This window comes from Typha latifolia, chromosome 6 (genome assembly GCF_019914945.1).
Source record: "Typha latifolia isolate L0001 chromosome 6, TyphaL0001v2, whole genome shotgun sequence".
Classification (NCBI taxonomy): Eukaryota; Viridiplantae; Streptophyta; class Magnoliopsida; order Poales; family Typhaceae; genus Typha; species Typha latifolia.
In genome coordinates this window covers 12,973,664-13,000,596 of record NC_133091.1, presented here as the reverse complement: position 1 = coordinate 13,000,596, position 26,933 = coordinate 12,973,664, and the positions used below count along the sequence as shown (strand labels likewise).

At 36.6% G+C, this 26,933-nt stretch overlaps 3 protein-coding genes across 4 annotated transcripts; 2 read left to right on the top strand and 1 right to left on the bottom strand.

Annotated features, from left to right (window-relative positions):
* The first annotated feature begins 100 nt into the window (after positions 1-100).
* LOC140790906 (uncharacterized) lies at positions 101-1,074 on the top strand. Its single transcript, XM_073141220.1, has 2 exons — positions 101-278; positions 366-1,074. The coding sequence occupies exons 1-2, from the start codon at positions 192-194 to the stop codon at positions 792-794; spliced, it is 516 nt and encodes a 171-aa protein (XP_072997321.1). The 5' UTR covers positions 101-191; the 3' UTR covers positions 795-1,074.
* Positions 1,075-2,509: 1,435 nt separating this feature from the next.
* On the bottom strand, positions 2,510-4,963 carry LOC140790304 (large ribosomal subunit protein eL19y-like). Its single transcript, XM_073140328.1, has 5 exons — positions 4,700-4,963; positions 3,871-3,993; positions 3,471-3,784; positions 2,878-2,912; positions 2,510-2,788 (listed from the first exon to the last, which is right to left on the bottom strand). Exons 1-5 carry the CDS (start codon positions 4,809-4,811, stop codon positions 2,764-2,766), a joined length of 609 nt encoding a protein of 202 aa, XP_072996429.1. The 5' UTR covers positions 4,812-4,963; the 3' UTR covers positions 2,510-2,763.
* A 2,132-nt stretch (positions 4,964-7,095) lies between these two features.
* LOC140790303 (phospholipase D zeta 1) lies at positions 7,096-25,220 on the top strand. Of its 2 annotated transcripts, XM_073140327.1 has the most exons (20): positions 7,096-7,468; positions 9,581-9,682; positions 10,227-10,348; positions 11,432-11,573; positions 11,851-12,015; positions 12,780-12,953; positions 14,229-14,471; positions 14,572-14,688; positions 16,537-16,676; positions 16,784-16,933; positions 17,064-17,220; positions 17,303-17,836; positions 19,097-19,207; positions 21,713-21,859; positions 21,931-22,128; positions 22,394-22,495; positions 23,171-23,302; positions 24,077-24,142; positions 24,567-24,628; positions 24,713-25,220. In XM_073140327.1, the coding sequence occupies exons 1-20, from the start codon at positions 7,247-7,249 to the stop codon at positions 24,957-24,959; spliced, it is 3,333 nt and encodes a 1,110-aa protein (XP_072996428.1). In that variant the 5' UTR covers positions 7,096-7,246; the 3' UTR covers positions 24,960-25,220. The 2 variants fall into 2 exon arrangements, with proteins under 2 accessions (XP_072996428.1, XP_072996426.1); XM_073140325.1 differs by having other exon boundaries at positions 24,567-25,220.
* Positions 25,221-26,933: the final 1,713 nt, after the last annotated feature.

The window sequence follows — 26,933 nt, the reverse complement described above, 5'->3', positions numbered from 1 at the left end:
TAACCCCAATGATGGCATTCCCGCAATTAACCGGAAAACCAGCCCCTTTTCCCGATTCACGCCGTATCGCTGTAACGTTAAGAAAACCACCTCTAACCTCTCGAAGTCGAAGCCCACTTCCCTCTCTCTCCCTCTTCTCCTAAACAAAAAAATAGAAGAAACTTCCCATTTTAGGGAAAAAAAAGGAGAGGATGAGCACCAAATCCCCAATCTTCCCCTTCCCGGAGCCTCACCACTACAGCGACTACGGCTTCGATCCCCAGATCGACTACTTCCAGGTAAGCTTATCCACTCCTGATCCCTTCCCGAAATACCTCCCCAGATCAAACTTCAATCGAGATCGTTCCCGTTCTGCCCCTCCCTAGGTTCTGGAGGAGGCGAGGAGGCAGAGCAAGCGTTGCGAGTCCCGTCCTCCGCCTCTGGATTCGCTCCACCTCAAGCTCCAGAAGCCGATCTCCAAGGATGCCGCCAAGTCCAAGAAGCGCCACCGGTGGTGGAAGACCGCGGGATCCGCCCTCCTCTTCTGGAAGCGGGCCAAGCCCGACGCCCACGCCCGGCGCGGTGACGCTAGGGGCCGTCGCTGCGGCTACCCTTGCGGAACGGTGTCCGGACCGCTGTACGTGACGGAGGCGAGCTGTATGGCGGCTGCGTCGTGCCGGTCCAACTCGGGGCCGCTCGCGGCCGCGGAGGTGGGGGTGGAGGGGTTGCCTTACCTCAGCTTGCGCGGCCTCAACCTCGTCGACGGCGACGGCGGCGCAGGTGCGAGGAACGTGCCGATATATCTCGTCACCTGAGGCGGATCCCACGACCGTCGGCATCACCTCTTCTTCTGTTTCTAATGTGTACTTGGCCTCTTTCTTTTGGATTTTTTTTCGTCGGGAAAGGTGAGCTCTTCGTCGCTTTTTGGGTCAATGTGATGTTACCTTTTGGTTCGCGGTGAATTGGTGAGCTCCGGTTACCGCGAGTAATTTGTATTTCTTTTTTGGTCTTATTATCTATCCTACGCTCCTGGTCACGGGGTCTCGACTCTCGAGGTTCCTGCCTCGACTCGCCTGGAACCGGAATTCAAATTTATATCAATTTTTACGTATACTTTTACTAAACTAAAATCCCCTCTTTCTTAGGATAACCATAACGATATTAAATTAAAGCTTGGGAGAAAGAATTATTTGTTTAATTTGTGGGTCATGCGAAGCAATTAAGTAGGCGTGTGTGGGTTTAGTTGGTTAAGCGTGGGGGAGTTCATACGCTGGTATCATGACAAGAGTAAAGAATGTTATGCAACCAAAGCTTTCTCAAACTCAAAAAAGGTTTTTCCTAGAATGATATCAAACGAGTGATCACCAAATGAGTGGGATACACGATATTCTTACGAATGATCGATGTGAGTTGTTTTAAGCTCGACTCCTCGTCTTGAGATATGATAACCCTTAAGACCTTCACACAAATCTTAGTTGGATAAAACTTTTTACTATTGACTATTTTTTATATAAATTTCTTGTGATACATTAACCCCTTTATTTTATGATACATTAACTCCTTAATTATATAAATCCTCCTTTAAAATATCCTTCTATTAATTATTTATTAGATTTTTTTGTTATATACAAATTAAGTGATTAATGTTTTGCCCTTAGTTCGAAGAAACCAAAAAAAAAAAAAAAAAGTAAAAATAAAATGGTTACTTGCTGGTGCCCGGTAATACTTAGAAGATATTAAGTAGTTAAGTAGATCAGAATTATACCTCATGTACTTCATCACTTAACCCTTCATATTTATGACTTTTTTTTATTACAAAATTAGACTTATGATCGAAGTGAAACTAGGTTTATGGACTAAAATTTCACTCTTTCATCACATATAACCTAAGGATAAATACTCACATCTGATCAAAATGTAGAAATAAGGAAGAGATGTTATTTAAACAAAAATCTTTCTTCTCCATAGATTATTAACTAACAAAAATTAATAAAAATATTTTAATAATTTCAAATATCATGTTAATGACGTCGTGATAGAAAATAAATATAAGAGCGTTCAACTGAGTTTAGGCCAAAGTACAAATGTAATCCTACAAAAATTATGTGAAAAGAAAGGCTATAGTTCCAGTAGTAGAGGTATAATTAACCCTTAAAATAACTCTGCAATGACCGAGATTCTCCCTCAAATGACACTAACTAAGACTATTCAGTTTAGGATTTACATCATAGAGCTTTCTGTGGTATATGCCGTCTGATTCATCGATTCACTGTATACATGGCATTGCAGATTGAAATAAACACCTTCCGCAATATGAATTGGCTACTTGAATAAGGTAAAAACAACCAACTTAGACTTTATGACGTCGAACTACCTTAACAAATACATGACAAAACATAACGCCTAACTTTTTCAAGGGCAGACACTATTAAGTATGTCAGTGTCAAAAAGGGCAACGCAGCAGACAAGATAGATTCAAACATAACACAACAGTCAAGGAAACCAATAATACCTTTCTAAAGTAGAGGTGTTGAAACCTTGAAATCCGCATCTCATTGCAAATTCACCAACAGGTAATATGGTAAAACAAAATTTAAAACTGAGATCAACGTACTGATTGAAACATAGCTGGGCAAAAAATCTGGGTCAAGCAAACAAAAACCTTCGGATATACTCCGGACAAAGGTCTGAAGAACAACTAACAAATATAAAATTACATAGTTCAGACTAACAACTAATCAGTACTACAGTGTACTGTTCATGCTTCTGAGGTTGCACTCACTTTCACTTCTTCCCTTTCTTAGGTGCCCTACATAAAAGGAATTCACATGTCACAAATTTCTCTCAATCAAATGCTTCATATGGCAGACAGAAGAAAATTATCAATAAGATCCTTACTCTGCTGGTTGAGAAGCAGGAGCTGCTGCTGGACCCTGTAAAAGTAAAAGGAAACGCAAGAGAGTATTATTAGACAGAAATATCAAGAGTATTATTAGACAGAACAATATTTTGAAGAAGTTGTTTTCCCAACTATTTAACAAAATCATTCTCAGAACAGTTAATTTAGTATTGATCCTACAGTTTTGCTAGTAAAAAATTCAATTATGTATACATCTGGTAATTAGGTTATTAAGTATAATAAAAAAACATTCAATAAGATGATTCTTCTTTTTTATTTGGCTCAAATAATTTTCAGAACACAGGAGGTCCCTCCAGTAAACCAGCATGCCAAACAGTGCCAATAAGTATGTGGATTTTATCAGCACATGGCACACCAAGCTACAATCAGTACAAAAGCTGGTTAACCTTTAACAACTTCCAACACCATAATCACCAAGAAAATTTTGAACTAGAGGTTAAAAAATGATATGCCGTTAGTTCTTAAACAGACAACATTGTGCAGAAATTAAAAGGAACAGAACAGCATTTCTCATCCAAATCATGTAATACAGTAAAGAACATATACAGAACATTAAAACTGACAATTGTACCTGAGCCAATCGTTCCTCCCTTCGTGCAATCTTCCTTTCTCTGCTTGCCTTGCTCTTGGCACGTTTTGCTTCAAATTGGTCAGAGAGTGTTTTCTCTCTTGCCTTCTCAGCCTTAGATTTGTGAATGCTCTCCATAAGCACCCTCTTGTTTTTAAAGACATTACCTTTCACCTTCATGTACATGTCATGGTACATGTGCTTATCAATCTTCTTTGACTCCCGGTACTTCCTTAGCAAGCGCCTAAGAACTCGCATTCTCCTCATCCAGAGAATCTTAGTAGGAAGTCTAGCCTCCCTAGTACCTCTGCGCTTACCTGCAAAATGAAGTATAAATATACTCAGAAAAACATCAATAATCATCACCTCATCTTTTGCACTATATAGCACAGATATACCATACCATATCCAGAGTGGCGACCCTTCCTCTTAGCTTCAAGTGCTCTGCGTGCACGCGACCTTGAATGTATCTTCATAGGCTTCTTGATGATAAATCCATCCTTGACCAATTTGCGAACATTTTGCCCTATAATAAAGAAAAACAAGCAGAGCACGCTGTCATAATTTATGAATACTTTATCTACATTCTGATTCCAAAAGATCTATTAATCATAACAACTGGAGAGGAAAACTTGATAAATGACTAAAATGAGAGAAACACCGAAAGCCTTCCACAATCATTCTTTCTAGCTTTCAAGGGTCAAGGTGTGAGGGTGTCTGCGGTACTGCAAGGAAAAACTACAGAAACCGAGGTAGCACTTCTTTGGAATTTTGTACAATAGCTTTTGTGTAATATTTCCCGTTAATGAGAGTGTCAAAATCCCCTAATTTTCACTATTGGAGTATTGGGTATTGAACTTAATTCCTCTAGATATGCAAGAAAGGGACTTAAATGGGTTAAATAATTATTCAGTGAAAACGGTATTATTTTGTTTACCACAAGATGCAAAGCTAAAGAAACAACCTTGACAATCTAACCCACAAACTCCTAAAGCAACGACCATTTAACTACTTGGATTATTCCGTAACCTTGTCAAATACAACAGTCAATATATACCTCTATCGAATCCTAAATCTTACCAAATACATCAATACGAACCAAACATCCCCAAGCAAGAACAGAAAACGCATCAATCCATCACCAGAAAATAGCAAAATCTAAGGATATAAACACTAATCTAAACCTGAACAACAAAAAATTTTAGTCTTGGAAAGAGAGGAAGAGAGCTTACTGGAGTTGGCCATGGAGATCTCGTTGACCTCATTGGGATCGAGCCAAACCTTGCCCTTCCCGCACTTGAGAACGCTGGCGGCGAGACGCTTCTGAAGCTTAAGCGACACCATCGTTGCCAAGATCACCCGTTTCCCTTAGCTAGGGTTCTGAGGAAGGCGGCGGAGTTGGAGCTTGCTTTATATGTTGAGAGAGGCAGTGGATTAGGGTTTCAGTTGTTAGGGTTCAGGGTTCATTTGTACGACTCTTTTGGGCCGAGTTTTATGGGCTGGGCTTAGTGGATGACTAGAGGATAAAAAAATTGGGCTAACTTTTTCTTCTTTTTAAATAATTAAGAAAGAAATAGTTGTGTTGAGATAATAAAATTGGCATGTTTATGTATAACTGAAAATTGTTTCTTTGATCTCCAATTATGTCAATTTATTTTAATCTCTAATAATATTATATTAGAAAGTAAAAATGTAAAATTCATCTTTCCCCTTTTATTTTTTGAGGGAAAATTCTTAGGCTATAACAATTTATTAACTTTCAAGAAAATATCAAGGTAGCCTGTAAAAAAGATGACTTTTTAACACGAATTTTATACTTTGTCTATAATAGATAGATTATAAATAGAACGAAGCATCAAACCTATCAGCATAGATTCACAAGCAGCTCGTGGACCTTAAGTAAGCCGACAGATTTTCTCAAACTAGCAGTCTAAGATATAACCTCATAAATTACCAAAAAGTAGGAAGATCTAAGGTCATCGATCTATAACAAGGAGATGGAGAAGGAAAAAGAAATATACAACATTTCCCAGTGTCAAATAATTTTCTACAATTTGCATCTCTTTGCTTTCAAACTCATCCAAGCAATTGGTATCCGATTTCATCACCATATATTAAATAGAAAAAACAAGCTTCTCATGATGCCTTTATCCAATCAACATCTAAGGAGACAATGATGAACAGCAAGAAAGACAATGTATATGAAGAAGAGGGGAGGAGTCGTAGGATAAAAATTAGCAATATTTGTTCCGTGCATAAGATAAGTGGGGGAGGATAACGGCATGATAACACCAACTAAAAACACTCCACAAAAATTCAATGAGAACCAAGATAATGTTGCATTCTTTGATGAACAATGTTGCATGCAAAATCTACAAGTATATCCATCCATTCATTGTAAATTTTTTGGCGAATAGCAAAATTTAAAATAAATTATGAGCCGGATGTTATTAAAATATGTTCATAATGGTTACCTTAATATTGAAAAATAAAAAAAATTCATCACCACCCTAGATAGTAAATACTCCTAAACTCTATTTAAAATAGTCCAGTCCTCTAGAAACATAACAAAACGGACAATTGGATCGATTATGAAATCTATTTGGCCGATCCTTCCAATGGCAGCTGAAAAGATTGAGTAATTCACATGCTACTCACTCCAAGTCCCATAAACATTTTGGATAATATAATTATTTTTTTCTCAATTAATTCGTCTTATTATCGTCACATAACTATTAATCCAAGCTAATTAACGTAATTAGTCAAAATTGGCCTGAGTCCGCTTTCTGTGAAGATTCGAGAAGCTCATATGGCTGGCATCTTTTGGTGTCAAAGACTTGGACCTCAAGGAAGTTCGCGAGGCCTTTTATTGACTCTGACCAACTCAGTGGGGGCTTTTTTGCAAATTTGAGTGCAGTAACTTGGAAGAAGAATAAGTAGGTTTACATGCAAATAAGAACTTTTCAGAAGAAATAATATTTGACTCAATTAATTATACCTAGATATTTTGAACTATCATCTAATATTATTTATATGTTCTTAACAAGAAAATGTGCCCGAGAATCCCTAACTAATAACCCTTATACGTCCAAAATTGACATGCGAATGTTTTTCATTTATGCCCAAATTATCTTTATATTTCTCTCCAAATTTATAATAAAACATTTATACTCTTTCTCCTAATTTTTTTTTCCTTCTAATAATTATTATACTCTTCTTCACCTCAATCTCTCCGTCTATTAATTTCTCTCTTCCTTCTCATCCTTACATTTCTCCTTCCCAATCCAATAGTGAGATTGCTTCTAATTTCCCTTCTTAGTCTCGATCTCTCCTAAATTTTCGTCCTCATAATCTCTATCAAACGCCATCCCTTCTCCTACAACTTAAATATGTATAAAGTATAGGGTAATTTTGTAAAATTAACTTTTCTATTAACGGTGTAACTCTCTAATAAGTAATAATAAGTGATATCGGGTCTTAGTCACGATTGGTTTATTTGTTCACTTAATTAAAGCTCAGTTGTGAAATCCAAATCCACTACAATTATCTAATCATTACGTATTTGCCCACTAGAACGGTCTCTTTTCACCGGTTATATACACAGCTACAAGAGAGAGAGAGAGAGAGCGAGCGAGAAACGCCTCCTCTCATTGCACGGAGGAAATTATAAAATTAGGAAAAAAGAGATCGGCGACGTTTACCACCAAGAACATTTTTGTTTTCAATTGGATTCCTACAGGCGAGAAAACCATCAACGCCGGGTATTAATCCGTCCTTCCATGTCATCCGACGAACCCACCTCCGAAGGCGGCCACCGATACGTTAAGATGCGATCCGAGCCGTCGATCCCTTCGTCGCACTCGTTCCGGATGCAGGGGCCGGAGCCGGTGCGGATTTTTGATGAATTGCCCAAGGCTAACATCGTATCGGTTTCGCGGCCCGATGTTAGCGATATCACGCCGATGCTTCTCACCTACACCATCGAGGTCCGGTACAAGCAGGTTCGTTTGAATCTCTTCTTGACGTTTTAATGTTATTTGGGGTTTTCCTGATCTGGATGTTCTGTATTTGTTGAAAAGTCGACATCTTCTGGTGGTTATGTGATGTACATATTCTGAATTGAGGCTGAATTTGATGTGCTCTGAAACAAAGTTGATGCCTTCTTCTTTGCGTATTTCTGTATGGAGTTGCCACTTTTATGCTCTTTATATCTGGAACTAATGTGACTAAAGTGAGATTCTAACGGATTTGGTTGTTTAACCAAATGTTTATAGATTTGGAAACATTTGGTTGTCTAATGCTAATATATGTATGTTTACTGCTGACATGACTTAATATTATGGTTGCATAATTCATGTTTATGAAACCCAGGATTTTATGATATAGTGAAGGGGACACAACTTGTTAATTCTTCTTTGTTGCAAACTGTGCATTCTCTACTCAGCTTTGTCATAACTTGGATGCCTACACAAATGTAGTTTCGTCAAAGATGCTTGCAAGATGAAAGATTGGTTTTTAGTTTAGCCAAGGAAACTGTTGTGCAAGCATCCAAAAGAGGTGAAGGGCCGCGGAAGCGATCCTCAGTCACCCACAACACAATCTAATAGGAATAACAATAGATTAGGGTAAACTAAATATTAGCAAAGCTAATATTAATACCAAATAAGAAATTCACAATCAAGATGCTAGATGTAGAAAATTTTTAATTACCCAAGCTAATCACAAACATAAATTTCAAATATATACAAACCACAAAGAAGAGAGAACAAGAGAGACGAGATTTATGTGATTTAGCGATATGCTTACATCCACGGGAATTGCAAAACTTTAATTCACTAGTAGAGATGTAAATACAAGTATTTGCACGCTCTATTATCTCCCAATACAATAGAGAAGATCATCTCCTAAAACCAGTTTGAACATTGTCAATCCGTTCGAATGGTTTTCTTGATTTGGGCCAATCTTCAACGGGAAACAAGAATTGCAGTGTTGTCCTTGAAAGCCTATAGACCTTTAGGAAGTTCCTGTTGTATTGTCAATGTTGTGCCCCTAGTGCTTTAGATTCTGCCAGTCCTTCGGCCCAATAGGGTCCTTAGTTGAATAAATATTAAGTATTCCTCCTCTTGATAAAGAAACTTAGTATAGTCTAATTCTTTCTTTTTGAATGTGTCTAAAGTGGTCGTCAGTTTTGAGAAAGTGGTACATAGAAAAGTTATAGATGCACTTTCAAATTGTCATAGAAATGTTGAAAAGATGTCTCTCAACAACAACTTGTAAGAATTTCAGAAAGCTTAACATGAGATTAGTTGATGCATTTATGCTTTTGACTTCTGGAATAGCCGACATTTTTTATAGAAGCTTTATATAATGGAAGATCATACAGTCATATATTTCTGTTTTATCACAGTTATTCTACTTGGTTTTACCTTGTTTCGAGAAAATTCTTCTCTAGAAAGGGAAACATGAAAGATGCTAAACTTGAACAGAAGGTGGATAAAGAAAATGAACTCATTATGATGTTATTTAAAAGAATTTTGTTCTGGCTTAGGCAGCTTGTGCTATTTTCTACTGGCATGGCCAAAATGTCATGTAAAAGCATAGTACTTTACTTCCTTGGTTGTAGACATCGTTTAAGTAAGAAGTTATATGCTGATTTGATGTACTTATCTTCTTCTCATTAATATCAATTTATTCAAAATTAATTCTGTTAATCTGTTGCTATTGTTGCCCCCTCTTCTATGAGGGACATATTCTCTGCTGACTTGCTTATCCATGCCAGTGTTGCCTCTGCATTTGTACTGATAAAATAATCCTACTAATTTGGGAGGTTTAGCTTTTGACCTGAGGAAATTTATTCTTAACGATTCACTGATGGAGATATTGTATTATACTATGATCTGTCTTTTAAGCTAGCTGCATGGTGTCAGGACTCACAACTTCATTCCAGTTAACTTATTGTTTTTGGATGGATAATGAAATGCTTTTGTTGTTCTCTTGATGATTATCTGACCGGTTTATGAATAGACACATGCATATATGTACAACCATGCTATGATGCTTATGTTTAGGCAGGGCACTTTCTATCTCTAATGATTTGCTAATTCTTTCATCAGTCTAGGTGGCGCTTAGTGAAGAAGGCATCACAAGTTCTCTATCTACATTTTGCACTGAAAAAACGTGCATTTATTGAGGAATTCCAAGAGAAACAAGAGCAGGTTCATTTGCATGTCTCTTGATAATCTATCTGTAGTGGATCTTAATCATTTTTTAATCAAAAAAAGTATCTAAATCATTTTTCCTTTACTTGTGCATCTTTTCAAGATTGTCCTTTTTCTCATTTCTGCCATTTCAGTCACGATGCATTGTTCGAGATTTTGTGGAATATGGGTTTCAAATATTTTGATGAGTTTTCACATTAAACCCACTTTTAGAAAACAATGGTTTACTTGTAAAAATCATATGACAGAATTGACAAAAAATCATTTATCTTTTCAATCCTTCTCTGAAAGTCTCTTCTCATTTTCCCAAGTTGCGGATTTTCATTCTGACCATATCAACGAAAGTTCTCCTTTTTTCCGTCATCAGAACATTTTCCATATGTATAGCTTCTTCTTCTTCTTCTTTTTTTCCTCTCTGTTTCAAAAGCTACAAATTACCTGAATGTCTATTCATCATCTGAGGAACCATTGAAGTGCAATTTGATGTACATGAGCCTTAGAAGAATGTAATAGCACCCTTTTTCTGTATCATGCACTAAAGGTTAAAGAATGGCTTCAAAACCTTGGGCTCGGGGAGCATACTGCCGTTGTACACGATGATGATGATGCAGATGATGAACCTGTTTCCTTGCAGCATGATGAGAGCTATACTGTTAGGAACAGGTAACTACTGTTTAGGTTAAATGTTGTTGCATTCAACTGTAACAAGTAAGCATGCATGGACCAGATGATGTGATATACGTGTAGTTGAATAATGAAAAAGCATTCCCCTAGTTTCTTACTACTCAGAATATTCAATGGCCACGGGGCTCTCTGATAAGCTGCTCCTTTTCTCCTTTTGCTTCCAGCATTGGAGCCTATAAGGATTCTTAAGTTTCAGTGTCTCTGTTTTCCCCACCACCTTTCTCCAAGCCTTGGAAGAGACTGGGTCACAAGTTCTTGATCCACTTAAATTTCGCCTCCTCCCTTTGCTTTTTTCACTTATAGAAGTCTCCTGCACAGCTTTCTCATCGTTTTGTTCTTGATTCCCAAGCATGAGCAAGAATAAGACATTTGTTGAAGAGGTTTTAGGAGATGAAGAGGCAAGGACCATCTTGGAGAAAAAGGAGATAAAGATTTGTATTTGCTGAAGGAATTCAAAGCAATAAAGAGAGGCCTCAACATCATTGTCTACTGAGGTTCCAAGTTTGGAGAAAGTTAGTTCCTACAGTCTCAGGTTGTTCCAGATCTAGTTGAGATGGTCTTCCACCATGCTTGGTTAGTCTTTAGATAATTCAACTGGGAAGAGCTAAGCATCTTTCAGGTCGGACACAACCTGTTAATGTTTCATAGTCGATGGTAATCTTGTTCTTGTTCTTAGATATACCTTTCAGATTTGTCATTATATCTGGGCAATCTTCTCGACTCTTGAGTTTAGGTTTACCAATACCCATTGTCATTCCTGGATTTATTACCGATCCAAAGGTAACTTCTATCATCATTATCATCATGAATTACCTAATATTTCTTATGAAAGCTGCCTAGTTCGTTGTTTGTCTTTGGATGTCTCTTAAGATGATAAGAAACAATTGTTGCCTATTTCCGGTAGAGTCTTTTAACCTGCATCTCATTGTTTTGACATGGACTGAGTTAAGAAAGTATTTACTAGCACATATACATAAGATGTGGTTATACACTTAGGAAGTTCATTAGCTAGCTCTCTTGTTGGCATCCTATACTTATTAAAGATTTTCATTGTCTTCGCAGAAATGTTCCATCAAGTGCTGCATTGCCTGTCATCCGACCGGCACTTGGAAGGCAACAGTCCATCTCTGACAGGGCAAAGATAGCTATGCATGGGTATTTAAATCACTTTTTGGGGAACTTGGATATTGTAAACTCTCGGGAGGTACAGATATTCTTGTTAGACTTGATTTGTGTCAATATAGAATCACACTATCATATTGAATGATGAAAGAGATGTATGCCTTTTCAAGGTGGAAGGAATGCATCCCCTCTTGTCAGGACCTTCTCATTTTGTATATTTTAAGCACTAATCAATCATTTTCTCTTGTCTAGTAACTGACTTGGTAATTTTACATCTTTATTGTATATTTTTTTTAAATTTTACAAATATAAGAATGTTTTGCCTGTTCTGCACACAAATGAGGTCCACCAAATTGCAGGTTTGCAAGTTCTTGGAGGTCTCAAGGCTATCATTTTTGCCTGAATATGGACCCAAGCTAAAAGAAGATTTTGTTTCGGTGAGACATTTGCCAAAAATTCAAAAAGCTGATGACAGAAGATGTTCATGTGGTTGGTTGAGTTGTTGTAACAGCAGCTGGCAAAAGGTATGTCTTGCAATATCTATGAATAGAACTGCAAGTGTTTATATGTTTTAATGACATCTAATTTGTTTTTTTTTATTTTTTTTTTATTTTTGAGTTTTTTTAATGCTGTGATGGAACTCAGTCTATAGAGTTATAAATTAAGAAGCTTACTACTAACTTGGACTTCTGTGTTCTAGGATTTTTTTGAGATTGCTTTCACGATAGGCTGCTACAATTAAATCTAAGTTAGAATTATTGAAAAAGCCTTCAAATCTAAAAGTTTGTATGCTCTAGATCTTTGAGTATTCATGTGTTAGTACATAGGTTGCTTTTGAATTTTATACTAATTGCTAATATTATCAGATCTTAGTAGAAATGCTGTAATTTCTCTTGTTGCTTGTACACACTAATATTTTCTTTAATTTTAATTTTAATTTTTGTTCATTTATTTTGGAACATTCCTGATTTTTGGATCCCTGTTAGGATGCCCTAATGCCTAAGTGTTAGAATCTGTTATTGTAGTAAATTCTTGGTATGAGTATTCATTTCTGATCAGTTGTCACAGAAATGAGAAGCAAATGTTCCAGGCCTTTGTCTGTTCTTTTGCTCTGAGCTACACATAGAAAAGGCCACTTCTTTTTAAGTTGGATTCTGATATGTTTATCTTGTGCTCAGCTATCATAATACTTACTCCTTAAACTCAATTGGTTTTCTAGTGTGTTCCCTTTCTCTGTTTAAATGTCTGCTTCCACAGGATGATGCCTAATTAAACACTCCTTTATTAGGTCTGGGCTGTATTGAAGCCAGGATTCTTGGCTTTTCTAGAGGATCCTTTTGATAGCAAGCTTTTGGATATTATTATTTTTGATGTATTACCACCTTCTTATGGAAATGAGGAAGGTCATTTTCTTCTAGCAAAAGAGACAAAAGAACGCAATCCTTTGCGCTTTGGATTCCAGGTACTTTTTAAGAGATCCTTTTCTAATTCAGTATGTCGTTTGACATTGGTATCTTTGGTTTCTGAACTGAAGTTGGAAAGCAATGTACATCGAATATATACTAGTAGAATCTATACTAATAATTGAACAACCATCCATCAGTTGTGCTGTCAAAATAACAGTCATGGTTGTACATATTTTTAGAAGTTAATGTTTCAAATTGAGTGGATCAGGTACACAGATATGTATATTTTTTTTCTCACCATATACGAAGATAAATCAACATTCAGAGATTCTCATGTTATGAAGAGGAGCTTAACTAACATAACTAATGTTGTCAGATATAGGCTTATGAAAGAGAAATGCTGAGGCCTAAATTCTATGGTAAAATTAAGTTTTTTTTTTCTATAAGAATATGAGAATGCATAAGTAAGAAAAGGGAAATGGAACCTCAAAAGAATATATGTTAAAGTGATGTTATTAGATTGCTGAAGTTTTGGATAGGCAAACTGAAAGAAGGTAAAAAAAAAAATCAAAATTAATTGAGCATATTTGGATTTGGGAGATCTCACGTAGTCACGTGTCACAACCCTTGGGTGGCTTAATTACTTTTTCTTATCAGGGTTGAGTTTCACGTGATGGAGGATTATTTTCTTAACTAGCATTGATTTTAAGCTGTGGATTCCTATTCCATTATTGGCAAGTTAAGAGCCATTTGTTGCACATAAACCATTATTTCGTGTTGCTTGATTGTTTGTTGGTGAGCAATTATTCTAGCTGATAAATCTTTGTCATATTAGACAGGAGCTGCTGAAATAAGTTCTGATTTGGTTTTTTTTTTCTATCTAATTCTCTTCAACTCTGACTTATTTTCTTCTCTTATCTCTTCTTTCTGCAAAAAATATTTTAGTGACGATTTTGTGCCGTTCCAACTTGAGATCTCCGATTACTATTATCTGAACCAAACATCTTCTTGTGATATCAGAAATCCAGTTTAATTTTACCTAAAAACATGGCTTAATTTGCAAGCTAAGTTGTTTACTTTTATCAAATTAAAAAATTTGCTTCTAGCTGTTAGAAATATGAAGATGTTTCTTGTGACCAGGCTTCTTTATTTATGTGTTTTGATCTAACTAATCCATTTTACAAGGGCTACACTATTACATCAAGAGAATGTACTTCATTATGATATGCAACTCTCTGGCACTTGGTTTGTAGAGAAGAACTGTAACATTGATTTTTCTGATTATGAGAATGATACTGATTCTGGTTTAATCTGATTGATATTCATAAAAGGTATCTTGTGGGGGCCGAAAAATATTTTTAAGGTCTAGAAGTGACACTAAGGTTAAGGATTGGGTTGCTGCAATAAATGATGCTTGGTTACGGCCTCCAGAGGGTTGGTGTAATCCTCACCGATTTGGTTCTTTTGCACCGCCTAGGGGTTTGACTGAAGATGGAACTTTGGTTCAGTGGTTTATAGATGGGAGAGCTGCATTTGAAGCAATTGCTTCTTCTATTGAGGGAGCCAAATCAGAGGTCTGTTTTATCCTCTTGTATTACAGTGATTGGAATTTTGAAAGTAGAATTAGAGCTTCAAATTGAATTACAGGAATTAATGCTTACAAGTTCAATGCAGATATTCATTACTGATTGGTGGCTGTGCCCAGAAGTGTATCTTAGACGTCCATTCCATCTTCACGAGTCCTCCAGACTTGATGTTCTGCTGGAAGCAAAAGCTAAACAAGGTGTACAGGTACTTTTTGCAGATTGTTTCGGTTATAATTTTATTTATTATTTTGTTTAGTTGTTACTATCGATTTAAATATCCAAGTTCTTAATGCCATGCCAAAGCAACAATCTGCTAAATGAATGGTTATTCCTCCATGGCTTATTCTGCTTCCATCAATATTTGCTTGGATACATGGAATCCTTTATAATTTCTTAGATGACATCACAATCCTGATAACTTATGAAATTGCTAGTTTGCATGAAAACCTGCATAGTCATGCAACAATAATCTGATTATGAAACTGCACAATCAATTTCTCTTGACTTGGGCTAAAAATATGTGCTTTGTGTTTTCAACTCCTTAGTCATTGGTTTTAGTTTGTTAGTTTGAGTTGGTGGACATGATAGCAATGTTGTATAAAATTCAACATGCATGACTTTTCAAAAAGCAAGTTTTTGTAACTAAAATGTCATAAGAAGGGAATCTATCTACTTCGTTTCTTTTCCCAGTACCTAAATTCTAAGTTTTCACACATCCTCCTCAATCATATCTCTTGTAATTTTCTATACATGAATCTTCTTAGTTCTTAGAGCAAGTCTTGGAACTAATGCTGCAAGGCAGGAAAACCTATAATCATGCCTCTAGTTCCATACCTTCCACTATTCATAAAGGTTGAAGATGCACCCTCTTGTCTCACTCACTTTCCCTAACTATGTTTCCATTCGAATCTTCCATTTCTTTCATTTCACTCTCAAGTAATGGTGGCAAACTGGCAATTTTTGATGTGATATGAATCAGTGACCTTTAAAAGGTTGGCTTTATCATAACAAGGTTAGCGTAACACGAATATTAGGTTGGTTGTTTTCATATCTGTGACCTTTGCAGCATGCAGGTGGGTAGGGGATTTACATGGGTGATCTGGTTATTGCAGACCATGCTGGATTTGATAGTATTCTTGTTGATATTAAAGGTAATTAAGAGATAATGGATTAGTATGGGAGATCTGCTCAAAGACTGGGAGGATGCAATATAAGCACAGAAAATTTGAGTCATATACCACGAGACTTTAGAAGACTTCTATAGATTAAGAAGCAAAACAAGTTACCTAAAAGCTATTTTAGTTCCAAGCTAAGTAAATTAACAGTATGATCATTTACATACTAAGAAGGATGACAGAGAAGTACAAGGAGATGCTTTACTTAAAAGTTGTCCTGAATAATTGTTAGTGTGATTGGAAATATGTACACTGGAGCTATGATTAGTGCTAGGATATTTGGGAAGAACAAAGTGGATTTGCAGTAGCAATATGACTGAGTCAGTTATCAGTGTTAAGTCCTTATACGTTTTCCTCCACAATAGATAATTTAACATATTGAAGTTGAGACGTCCTTTTAGTTGACTGGATTAAGCAACGACAGTAAGTTGTGGGGCTTACTGGAGTTGTCGGATCCGGATGCTGAAAGGTGTGAGTGACCATGGCTCAATTTTAGAGTGGCCTGAACTTGAGGTGAAGCTTTGAGTGAAAATGTTGTGAAAAAAATACTTTAGTTATTTGATGGAGGACTTCCACAGCATGTCATATTTGGATGGAGGAAAATTAATGGGTCAACATGATCTTAAATAGTTGGAGGTGATAGTGGTGGCTGCGGTTATTGCAAATTGTAAAATATGCAGGTTTTAACTTCTATAATATACTTTTGAACTGATAAGGTAAGTCTGTGTTGGCATCGTTATTTTTTTAAACACTTTCAGAAGTTTTCATTCTATCCTTTATTTGTGCAGAACAGTCATTCTCTGTTAGATTGTAATGCCAGAGGTAGTGAGACTAGTTATTACTTTTAATTAGTAATACTGACATGTGACAGCTTGCAGATTTATATCCTTCTTTACAAAGAGGTTGCTCTTGCTTTGAAAATCAACAGTGTATATAGTAAGCGGAGGCTACTTAACATTCACGAGAATGTGAAAGTTTTGCGATATCCTGATCATTTTTCAGCAGGCGTTTATTTATGGTATGGTATTCATCTAATTTGAGTAACCCATCAACCTGTACTGTCTTTTCCACTTGACTTTTATGACCTTGAGTTGATTATGATGATGATGTTCTGATTGTATCAAGGTCGCATCATGAAAAAATAGTGATCGTTGACAATCATGTATGTTATATTGGAGGGCTTGATTTGTGCTTTGGTCGTTATGACAATTCTGAACACAAAGTTGGAGACTTCCCTCCTCTGATTTGGCCTGGAAAGGATTATTATAATCCCAGGTAACTTGATGTATATCTTCTAGCATAGATTGTTAGTGGAAGCATGCAGTTGATCTGTCCAAGAGATTTTGGAATTTAAATATTGCGATTCTGTATCAATCTAAATATGATTTTTTAAAATATATATAAGGGAATCTGAGCCAAATTCCTGGGAAGATACAATGAAAGATGAACTGGATCGTTCAAAATATCCTCGAATGCCCTGGCATGACGTCCAATGTGCTCTTTGGGGGCCACCTTGCCATGATGCAGCAAGGCATTTTGTTCAGCGCTGGAATTTTGCGAAGGTTGATTCATTTTTCCTATTTCTTTTTATTTTAGATGCTTCCTCTTCTATACAATCATTTTTTACTAAATATTCTTTTCCAGAGGAGTAAAGCGTTAAATGAGCAAGCCATTCCCTTGTTGATGCCTCAGCATCACATGGTTATTCCACATTACGTGCGCACTACAAAAGAAATGAATTCCCAGAATAAGCAGCAAGATCTTAATCCTAAATATGTTAAAAAGCTGGGTTCCTTTTCGTCCAGCTCATCGTCCCAAGACATCCCATTGCTGTTGCCTCAAGAGCATGATCAGTCAGCATTATCTGGTGGAAACATAGAGGCGAATGCATTAGACATCAGTCATCGTCCTTTAAATCAGCCAAATAGAACTAGGAGCCAGCCTCTGTCGACAGGAAAGACAAATGTTGGGTTTTTAGTTCAAGATTTGCAAATGAAATCATTTGTAGATGATCTTGATTCTCCACGGCCTCCAAAGGAAGAACATTTTGATGTGACTGCAGAGCCAGCATTTGAGAAAGCAGATAAGGAATGGTGGGAGACACAAGAGCGAGGCAATCAAGTTATCTCTGCTGGTGAAAGTGGACAAGTTGGTCCCAGGACATCTTGTTATTGTCAGGTAATATCTTTCATCTTGTAATAGCAGATTAAAGTTATGTATATGGTATAATTTACTGATATTCTAATGCACATCTTATCTGCATTGTTTTCGTACTACATGATCCATGAATTATGCTATATTTACTTGGATTTGCTTATATCTTCAACACTGCATTAGTCTACTGAAAAGGAAGATAGGAATTCACCTTTACCTTAGGAACATCAGGTTCCTTTCTTACTTGAGGTGACTCTCGATTATTTCCCACCTAGATGCAACATTTTTGTGTTAGCTTGTTTATCTAGTTTTTTCTGTTTGTAACATCTTGAGTCAGTAGTTCATCAGGCTCTAACTATTATATGTCCTCAGCTATATTGTTACATTACTTTAACATTTATTCTCCCTTCATCCGTCTTCTTTTCTAATATAGGGAAATGTTGTAGTTAGTTCGTATGTTATATTAGCTTATACTTCCGTCCATTTAGGCTGTTTCAATCCTCCAATTGCACTAACCATACATGAATCGTTGTAGGCCGAAACTAGAATTTGTTTCCAAGGGTTGACCTCAAGTTGATACCCAGCCAATCTATCCTATATCTCATGGTACCTTCTCACTCGTGGCCTTTATCAGTGAAACATATTACAGAAAAAAAAGTACGGCATAGGAAAAGTATGATGCTGCTGCTTCTGACTCGTAACAATTTGCCTCTTTGATTCATGTCTTTGCCCTAACTGGAAAAACTATGAGGTATTAGTTATGCTTATAATCCTCATCCTGTGAGGGTTGGAGCATCCAGATTAACAGGGAAAGATGTTAGTTACAAAATGATGCCAGAGAAAAAGAACTAGAGAAGGAAAAGGAAAATCCTACTAAAAGTGAATAAAGATAGATCCTCCATTGATTCATCATGTCTTGTAGGCTACACTGACTCAAGCACAGTTCTTGGTATGCATTTCTAAGCATCTTATTTTTCAAGCCTGCACACTTCTTACAGTCAGGTAAGATGTACATCCTCATGTTAACTGGAGGCTCCAAGTAAGATGAACACCCTACAATCTCATGTTTAGGATATTGTAATCATCTCATCGCTTAAAATTAAATTACCCATCATTTGTGCTAGATTTTAGATTTCTGGAAGATCAGGAAATATTGTTATCATCTCATCACTAAACATTGATCTTCTGATTTATTACATAATATCTTAGAAAAGTTCCATCATATTTACATTTCTTCTGAATTTGTTTTGATATTAATTGGATGTAATCACATTTCTAATGTAGATTATTAGGAGTGTTGGCCCATGGTCTGCTGGGACAAGTCAGAACGAAGAAAGCATTCACAATGCCTATTGTGCTCTTATTGAAAAATCAGAGCACTTCATATACATTGAGGTGTGCATTTCTAACAGAGGTCTTAATGATTTTGCATGTTTCATTCATAGACATTGGCAAACTATAATCTTCAGTAGATAAAATCAGTAATACAGATTAAAATTATCAGCTGTCTATAAATGTTTTGGGAGTTCTTGTGCAGTAACTTTCTGAATCAGAAAGTCTTTCATGATTAATACTTTTTTCTAGTTAATCAGACAGTTCCACAAGATCATTCTTAAAAATTGCAAGGGCAACCATCTTTCTTAAAAGTACCATTTGATTTTGGTTTCCTGAAACTAAAGTGATTCTATGCTTGTAAAATACATGCTTGACTCTAATTACTGTGTGTTGATTCTTGCCATACAGACTTGATGATGATCTTTAGGATTTAATTTTTTGCTTTATCATTTATCTGAAGTGTACATTATCTAGTGCTTATTGAGTTATCATGTACATTCTCTTAGGAGTATGCAACTTTGCATTAGCTTTCTTTGTATGCTTGGATCAGGAGCCTTTATATGCCTTTTGACATAGGAAACTTTTCCTTTTGGTGGTGGCTGTTTGTGTTTACTGTTCCTATTGTTGGAATCTCACATGCCTGACATTCTAATTTGTCAGACTTAATTCCAGTGTTTTGAATGGCGAAAAAGGTGGCTGCCATGGCGGGGCAGTGCCCTAGCCACCTCACTAAGCCAATTGGTGTTGGCGAATGGCGGCCAAGCCGCCTAGGCAGTAAAAAGCGTTAGGCGGGCCGACGCTTTGGCCCACCATTTCTTGATGTAGGTCGGGTTTTAATAACTAACCTATATATAAAAAAAACCTTTCGCTTGTTGCTCTCCTTCTCTCTCTCTCTCTCTCTCTCTCTCTCTCTCTCTCTCTCTCTCTCTCTCTCTCTCTCGCTTTTTCTCCTGTTCTCTCCCACTCTCTCTCAGTCTCTCTCACAATGGACGGTAACCTTAGAGGTGATCATCGGGTAGGTCGGGTTGGTTATCGCCAGTCAGCCCGTGAGAGTGGGCTAGCTAGGCCAGGCTTAATGGGCTTGCCGATGGTAGGGGTTTAGGAATGGAGGCCAGGCCGAATATGGTATGGGTCATAGTTGCCGCTCTTGTTGAATCAGAAGGCTAGGATCGTGCCGTTGTGGTCGTTCAGCACGTTCGCCTCCCACTACGACAGATTGGCTTGGCCTGATCAAACCCTCTCCCTTGGGAAGGAATTTAGGGTAACTTTTGCACAACTTGACCTTGAGCTCGAGAGACCATCGTAGGAAAATCCAAAATGATTCAAACTTTCCACAACAAAAAATCCCAAATTTGCACAACGGTCCTAGAGATCTTTGATTGCCCCTCCACACCACGCAGCTCAATGAAGATAGCTCCTCTGCGATTGAGTGATCTGAGTGACTATGGGGCAAACCGACAGGGTGAGAGATTGAGAGAAACTATATATACTAGAAGACTAAAAATTGCAGACTGGCTTATGGACGGGCTTTTGAACCGGGCTTCTTGGTCGAGCTGATGGGCGGGTTTTTGGGCAAGAGCCGGGCAGGCAAAGGGTTGGTCGTGCCGCCATTGGTAATTCAGGCTCGTTTCGACCCGGGCATGGGCTGGCTGGGCTATTTAATCAGCTCTAGGTACCCTCTCTCTCTCACACTCCCACTCTCTTTCACTCTCTCTCACTCCTACTCTCTTACAGTTTTAATGTTTTACTGTTTTTAAATTTTAATTATCCCAAGCTTAAATGCTCAATTACTCTTAATCTGCTATAGTAAGCAGCTATAGTAATTAATTTCTAATTAGTTTATGAATTATTGAATTAAGATAACTGAATTTTAGTGTGAAATCAAGCCTGATAAAGGAGAAGACCTGATTGCAGTCTGAAATGGCCAAAGCTGATCAAAAGGATTCATTCTCTCTGGTTAAATTGATGCAATTGATCAATTTGGTAACTAGTTGAAGTCCAAACTAATTCCATCCCTTATCCGACTTGTTCCCCTTTTTCAAGACACCCATAAAAATCTAATACTCATGTTACACTGTCTCCTTGGATGTTTCTCCCTTTGGACTCGAAGAATAGGATCACTTTTGAACAGTTTTGACTCTTGAATGATATTTCATAGTTGATTATTTTTACACCTTGATGAATATGAAATTATCCTGTCTGTTATTCCCCTGTACTGTTTTGATTTTCTTTCAATATTTTGTCATAACTCTAATATTTTACACATTAAAAGGCACTGAAACCAAAACCCGTGAAACACCGTTATGTCTCATATATCTTGGGATGGAAACCAGAACTAAAACTTTTAATATTTCTTTGATTGGATATTCATTTAGAACTAAGGCAGAGTTGCCATACTAAGATGGCGTCGTGCTCTATACATTTTCTAGTGTTCTGCAGTGTAATGATTGTAAATTGCTTCCCTGGAAATTGAAAAATGTTTCTGCTAATGCATGATATCTTTATTTAGCATTGTATATTTGCTGACTTGGCTGCTTTCCTCTTTGGTGCTTCTTTTTTTTTCAGAATCAATTTTTTATATCAGGTCTTTCAGGAGATGATACAATAAAAAACCGTGTTTTAGAGGCATTGTACAAGCGTATCGTGCGAGCAGAAAAAGAAAAGAAGTATTTTAGGGTCATTATAGTCATACCCCTTTTACCTGGGTTTCAGGTTGGTATTATTTTACTACTGTGAATCACCTCAATTTTATGTTGTTGTTTACCTTGTACCCTCTGTTACAGGGGGGCATAGATGATGGCGGTGCTGCATCAGTGAGAGCAATAATGCACTGGCAATACCGAACCATTTGTAAAGGGCCAAATTCAATATTGCAGAATCTTTATGATATAATGGGTCCTAAAGCACATGAATATATTTCCTTCTATGGTCTCAGAACATATGGTAGACTTTGTGATGCAGGCCCGTTGGTTACCAATCAGGTAAAAACACCTTCCTCATTTAAGTTTTATCTGTTCTTATTTCACCTGATTGACTTTGGGAAGGAACGAATATATTGGTTAATTCTTCAGAAAGAAGACATGTTTCCTGGTCCAATAATCCTGTTGAAACTTGAACTCTTTAATTTTCTCGGCCAACATTGTATCCCTAGTTATCGAGTTAAAGAGATTTTGTTTTGAGGATTTTTCTTCCCCTTTTCATCATTATCTCATCAGGCCTTTTGGTTTCTGATTTCCATGTATCCAGGTATATGTACACAGCAAGTTGATGATAATTGATGATTGTATGGCATTGATTGGTTCAGCTAATATAAATGACAGGAGCTTGCTAGGATCAAGAGACTCCGAGGTTTGGTTCATTACATAACTTGCCTTCTCTTTTCTGTGTCCTGTTAGAATTTAAGACTTGACATACCTAAAAATTACTCTGGACATATTTTTTATAGATAGATTGCCATTGCATGATGCATTGTGCATACCCATAATTTGCTCTTTGATGACTTGTCTTTGTATCTTTATAAGGGTAATCCACTTTGTGTTATTTCTCTTTTCTCGATAAACTATCATATTCTGATTTTGGACTTCTTCACTATTTTCTTCTCTCTGGTTTGGGATGTTTGCAATCCCTAATTTTTTTTTAAATAAGAGGAATTTGAGGATAGAAGTGTAAATTAAAAATATGCATTGTGGTCTTTTTGCATTAAAGGTAATGTCTTTCAAGAAGTTGCACCTAGGTCAGCATCACAAGTGTCAGAAACTTTGTTGGCCTCTTTTCCTATGATGTACAAGTCACATTCCCGATGTCATAACTTCCAAGAGAGAGATTATTTCAGTATCATAAATGGAAATAAGATAGATTAACATATGTTGGGACTTGGGCATGATTGCTCAAGACTTGCTTCTTACCTACCTATCTATGTTATCAGTCTAGATTAACTTGTATACTTTGTTATTGAGGATTCTAATTGTTAATTTGATGTTCCTATGCTATACCTTGTCATGATGTTTGCGCTTTCTTGGTCAGATTGGTGTACTTATCGAAGATAAAGAGTTTGTTACTTCACGTATGAATGGAAGACCATGGAAAGCTGGAAGGTTTTCCCTTAGTCTCCGCCTATCTTTGTGGTCCGAACACCTTGGTCTTCGACAAGGGGAGGTTTGTATCTATTGATTAATTTTGACATTACTAAGTTTTCTCAGGAGACGTGCATCTGTTTCCAATTGAAGGCTCTCAGATTCTTAGAAGCATACTTTATTGTATTATGTATCTACACCATGTCTTTATTTACCTTACATTTATCCTCTTTGATACTGGTCCTGTATTTGAGAGCATTCAAATTTCGCATCGTAAGTTCCTTTTTGTGCTGTAATCATGTTAAAGGAGAGATTTAAGTTGTGAACTTTGTGCCTTATAAGTCATTTCTGGATCAAGTTTTCATTGTTTTTTTTTTTTTTGTTATAGATGCATATATTGGTATTGAGATTTTTAATGTAATTTCTTTCCTGAATATGTCGTCTTATTTTTCTATTCAGTTTCAAATAACAATATGTATGTTTTTGTAAGTTCCTCACTAGTGGTGCTGTTACAAATGTATCCTGCTTTTAATTGTAGTGTTCTGATTTTCACCTATGCAACTTTTCTTGTGTTGTTTGTGTGTTTTTAACTTTTTTTGTTGATCTTTCTTTTTAGTTTGAATAGTGCTTTGTGAAGTTCCTTATGGATGATGGTGTTACATCTAGAAGCATTAAATCTGCATATTGTTCTTAGAAAGAAGTTACTGCTTATTTTGCTCTAGAAATATTATTCATTTAATGCAAGATGAGATTTGACCTGATAGATCAGGAATGAAAAACTAGGATACTAAATTCTCTGAGTGCTACTAAGTTCAGCAAAGCAATTTCTCTTATCTTTGTTTATGAATCTTTTCAGATTAGCCAGATCATTGATCCTGTTGACAATACAACTTACAAGGATATTTGGATGGCCACTGCTAAGGTGAGATAAATTAAAACACAGACCTCTCTCCTTCCTGTATCTGTTGGGGGAACACTTCATTCTGTACTTGTAGTCCCTTTCTTTCACCTTTACTTCATCATCTAGCATTAACAGGGTGCCTCTCAGACTCTCAGTACATGTTTCTGTAATGTTTGCTCATTTTGCCCAAGATAATTGTAGTTTACAAAATGCATAGACATACAACTCTATTACAATTATCTCCAAACATTTCCCTGGTACAAGGAACCCTTTCATTAGCTTTAATACAATACCTTTCGATGTTTGATGAAACCTTCTTCAAAATGCTGTGTTTTAATTGACATTTGGGAGCAAGATCTTGGGTACAGCGTGATATTATTGTCATTATCTACTTGGTTCCTTTTTCTCATCTCTAATTAGATGGATCGCTTTAATTTGTTGGCAGACAAATACCATGATCTATCAGGATGTCTTTTCCTGCATTCCAAATGATCTTATTCACACAAGGTATCATTGCATCTTAACAAAGACATTTTCACTCTTTACTTTTGATTTCTTTGCCTCAAGTGTTTTAAAAATGTCATTATGCAGAGCTGCATTTCGACAAAGCGTTGCTAACTGGAAGGAGAAAATGGGGCACACAACCATTGACTTAGGGATTGCTCCTGAGAAGTTGGAGTCTTATCAGAATGGAGATATCAAAGGCACTGACCCTATGGAGAGGTTACAATCAGTTAGAGGCCACATTGTTTCTTTTCCCTTGGATTTTATGTGTAACGAGGACTTGAGACCAGCTATCATGGAAAGCGAGTATTATGCAACTTCAGTTTTCCATTAGGTTTTAAATGAGTCGTCAAAAACACTCCCATGTAGAGTTGTAAATACAGCACGCCATGCGGCTTACACAGGCATCCGAGACTGAAAATAATACAGAAAGAAAGAACAAGATTAGGACCCTGCAACAAGCGTTGCTATACAGGCCCTTCGCTGAAGACTTGGGCATTGATCCAATTCATGAATTGTTTTTAGCAATATATAAAATATCCCCTTGTATATTGTGTACATTTAAATTATATAAAAGCTTTGTGTCCTCACTCTAGCTCTTCTCTTTATTTTTTTAGAAAAGTGGAAACTTAATTGTGTTCCAGTTAAAACGGTGTTGTTGGGATTTGGATCTGGATATGCTCATTCAACATGAGCTCCTTCTGTGCATTATCTCATCGGTTAGCTTTTCTCTTTATTGTTGATTGAATGCACAGTAATTTTCCTTAAGACTTGTGGACAGTGGGATATGAAAGATGCATTTGTTTATGGTTTTCTTAGGTTCATTCAGTAAAACAACAGGTTGTAAAACTCTAGAGCGCATTGAGGTGATATCACAACTCTTGACAAGTTGCAGGTGTCCCGTCCTTTTGATACTTATAGGCCCATGTTGGTCCTTTCTTTGGTAGAATGTGTCTATTTTGAAGATTTTAAAATTCTTCAATTTTCCCTTCTTTTTACTATGTTTCCAAAGCTCTGGTTTAATGTGTTAAATTGCTTCTAAATTTCTCTCTCTCTCTCTCTCTCTTTCTCTCTCTCTGTGGAAAAGAAAAAGGTGTATATGGTTATTATGCAAACAAGTATAAAAAAAAATTTTGTGTTAATTTGTTTGCATATTTAATTGAACACTCTCTTTCACTGCTATCAATTTTTTTCCCTTCTTTTTACTATTTGTTTGCATGTTCAATTGAACAACAATGTCTCTTTCACAGATAATGGCCACCAAGATATACAATATTGATACTTTTAACATCTTCTCCAAGCACTTTTCCTAAGATTCCCCACTTAGGGAGTTTGATTAACCCACTTCCATTGACTTCCATTAGCCTGCCGTTGACGTAAGACATGCATCACTTTTCTCCGCCGGCGATCTTCTTTGTTCTTGTTGGTTGGTCAGCCATGTGAATCTTGTCCTTTTTTAATTCTGATAAGAAAGTGAGGCAATGTATTATCACAAAAGACGGCGTAAAAACCGAATATTACGAGACAGAAGAATAAGATTGATCTGATTAACCCGGTTGGCTAATCAGAACTCACGATATAAATGATCAAACTAAACCTACCATTGTAAGCATCGATATTTTCTTCTACAAGCAAGCTGCTATATAGTCAAACTATTCCTACCATTCTCAAATCATAACGACAGCCCATTTATGTAGGCCCTCATTAGATATAAGAAATTTGAGAACTATAGTAAAACGATAATAATTATTCTGGAAGGGGCATCCAACTATGGAATTTTGTGTTACTTTAAAAGCGTGGATGGATATTGTGATTTATGGGATCTAGTAGATAGCCCACTTGGTAAACTTTTATTAAATGGCCAAACTTATTGCTTTTGGGAACTTAGGTTTCAAAACTTTTTGTGATAGATTCTGGAGGACTAGTCTTTTGACGTGACTCTTGAGTCACCAATGTCATATCATGTCATGGACTTAGCATTTACTACCCACAGGCATTTTCCAATGGGCTGTTTAAAACTTTTCTAGGGTTTGGAAACCGTCCATTTTTTCATAGCCATAGCCCATCAGCTTGTTTGTGTCCTTTTGGTTGTTCATTAATTGTTATTCTTTTCACAATGTTTTTTGATCGACTCTTCTGAACAACTCTCGTGGAGACTTTTAGCATGTTGGTAGCTTAGACTTCTTTCCAAGAATAAGTATTCAATTCAACACCTAATTAATATGAAATAAGAGAATTAGTGTTTCTAATCTCATCTTTTATAACTATTCTATTCTTCTTCACCTACCTAATAAGCTACTACGACATC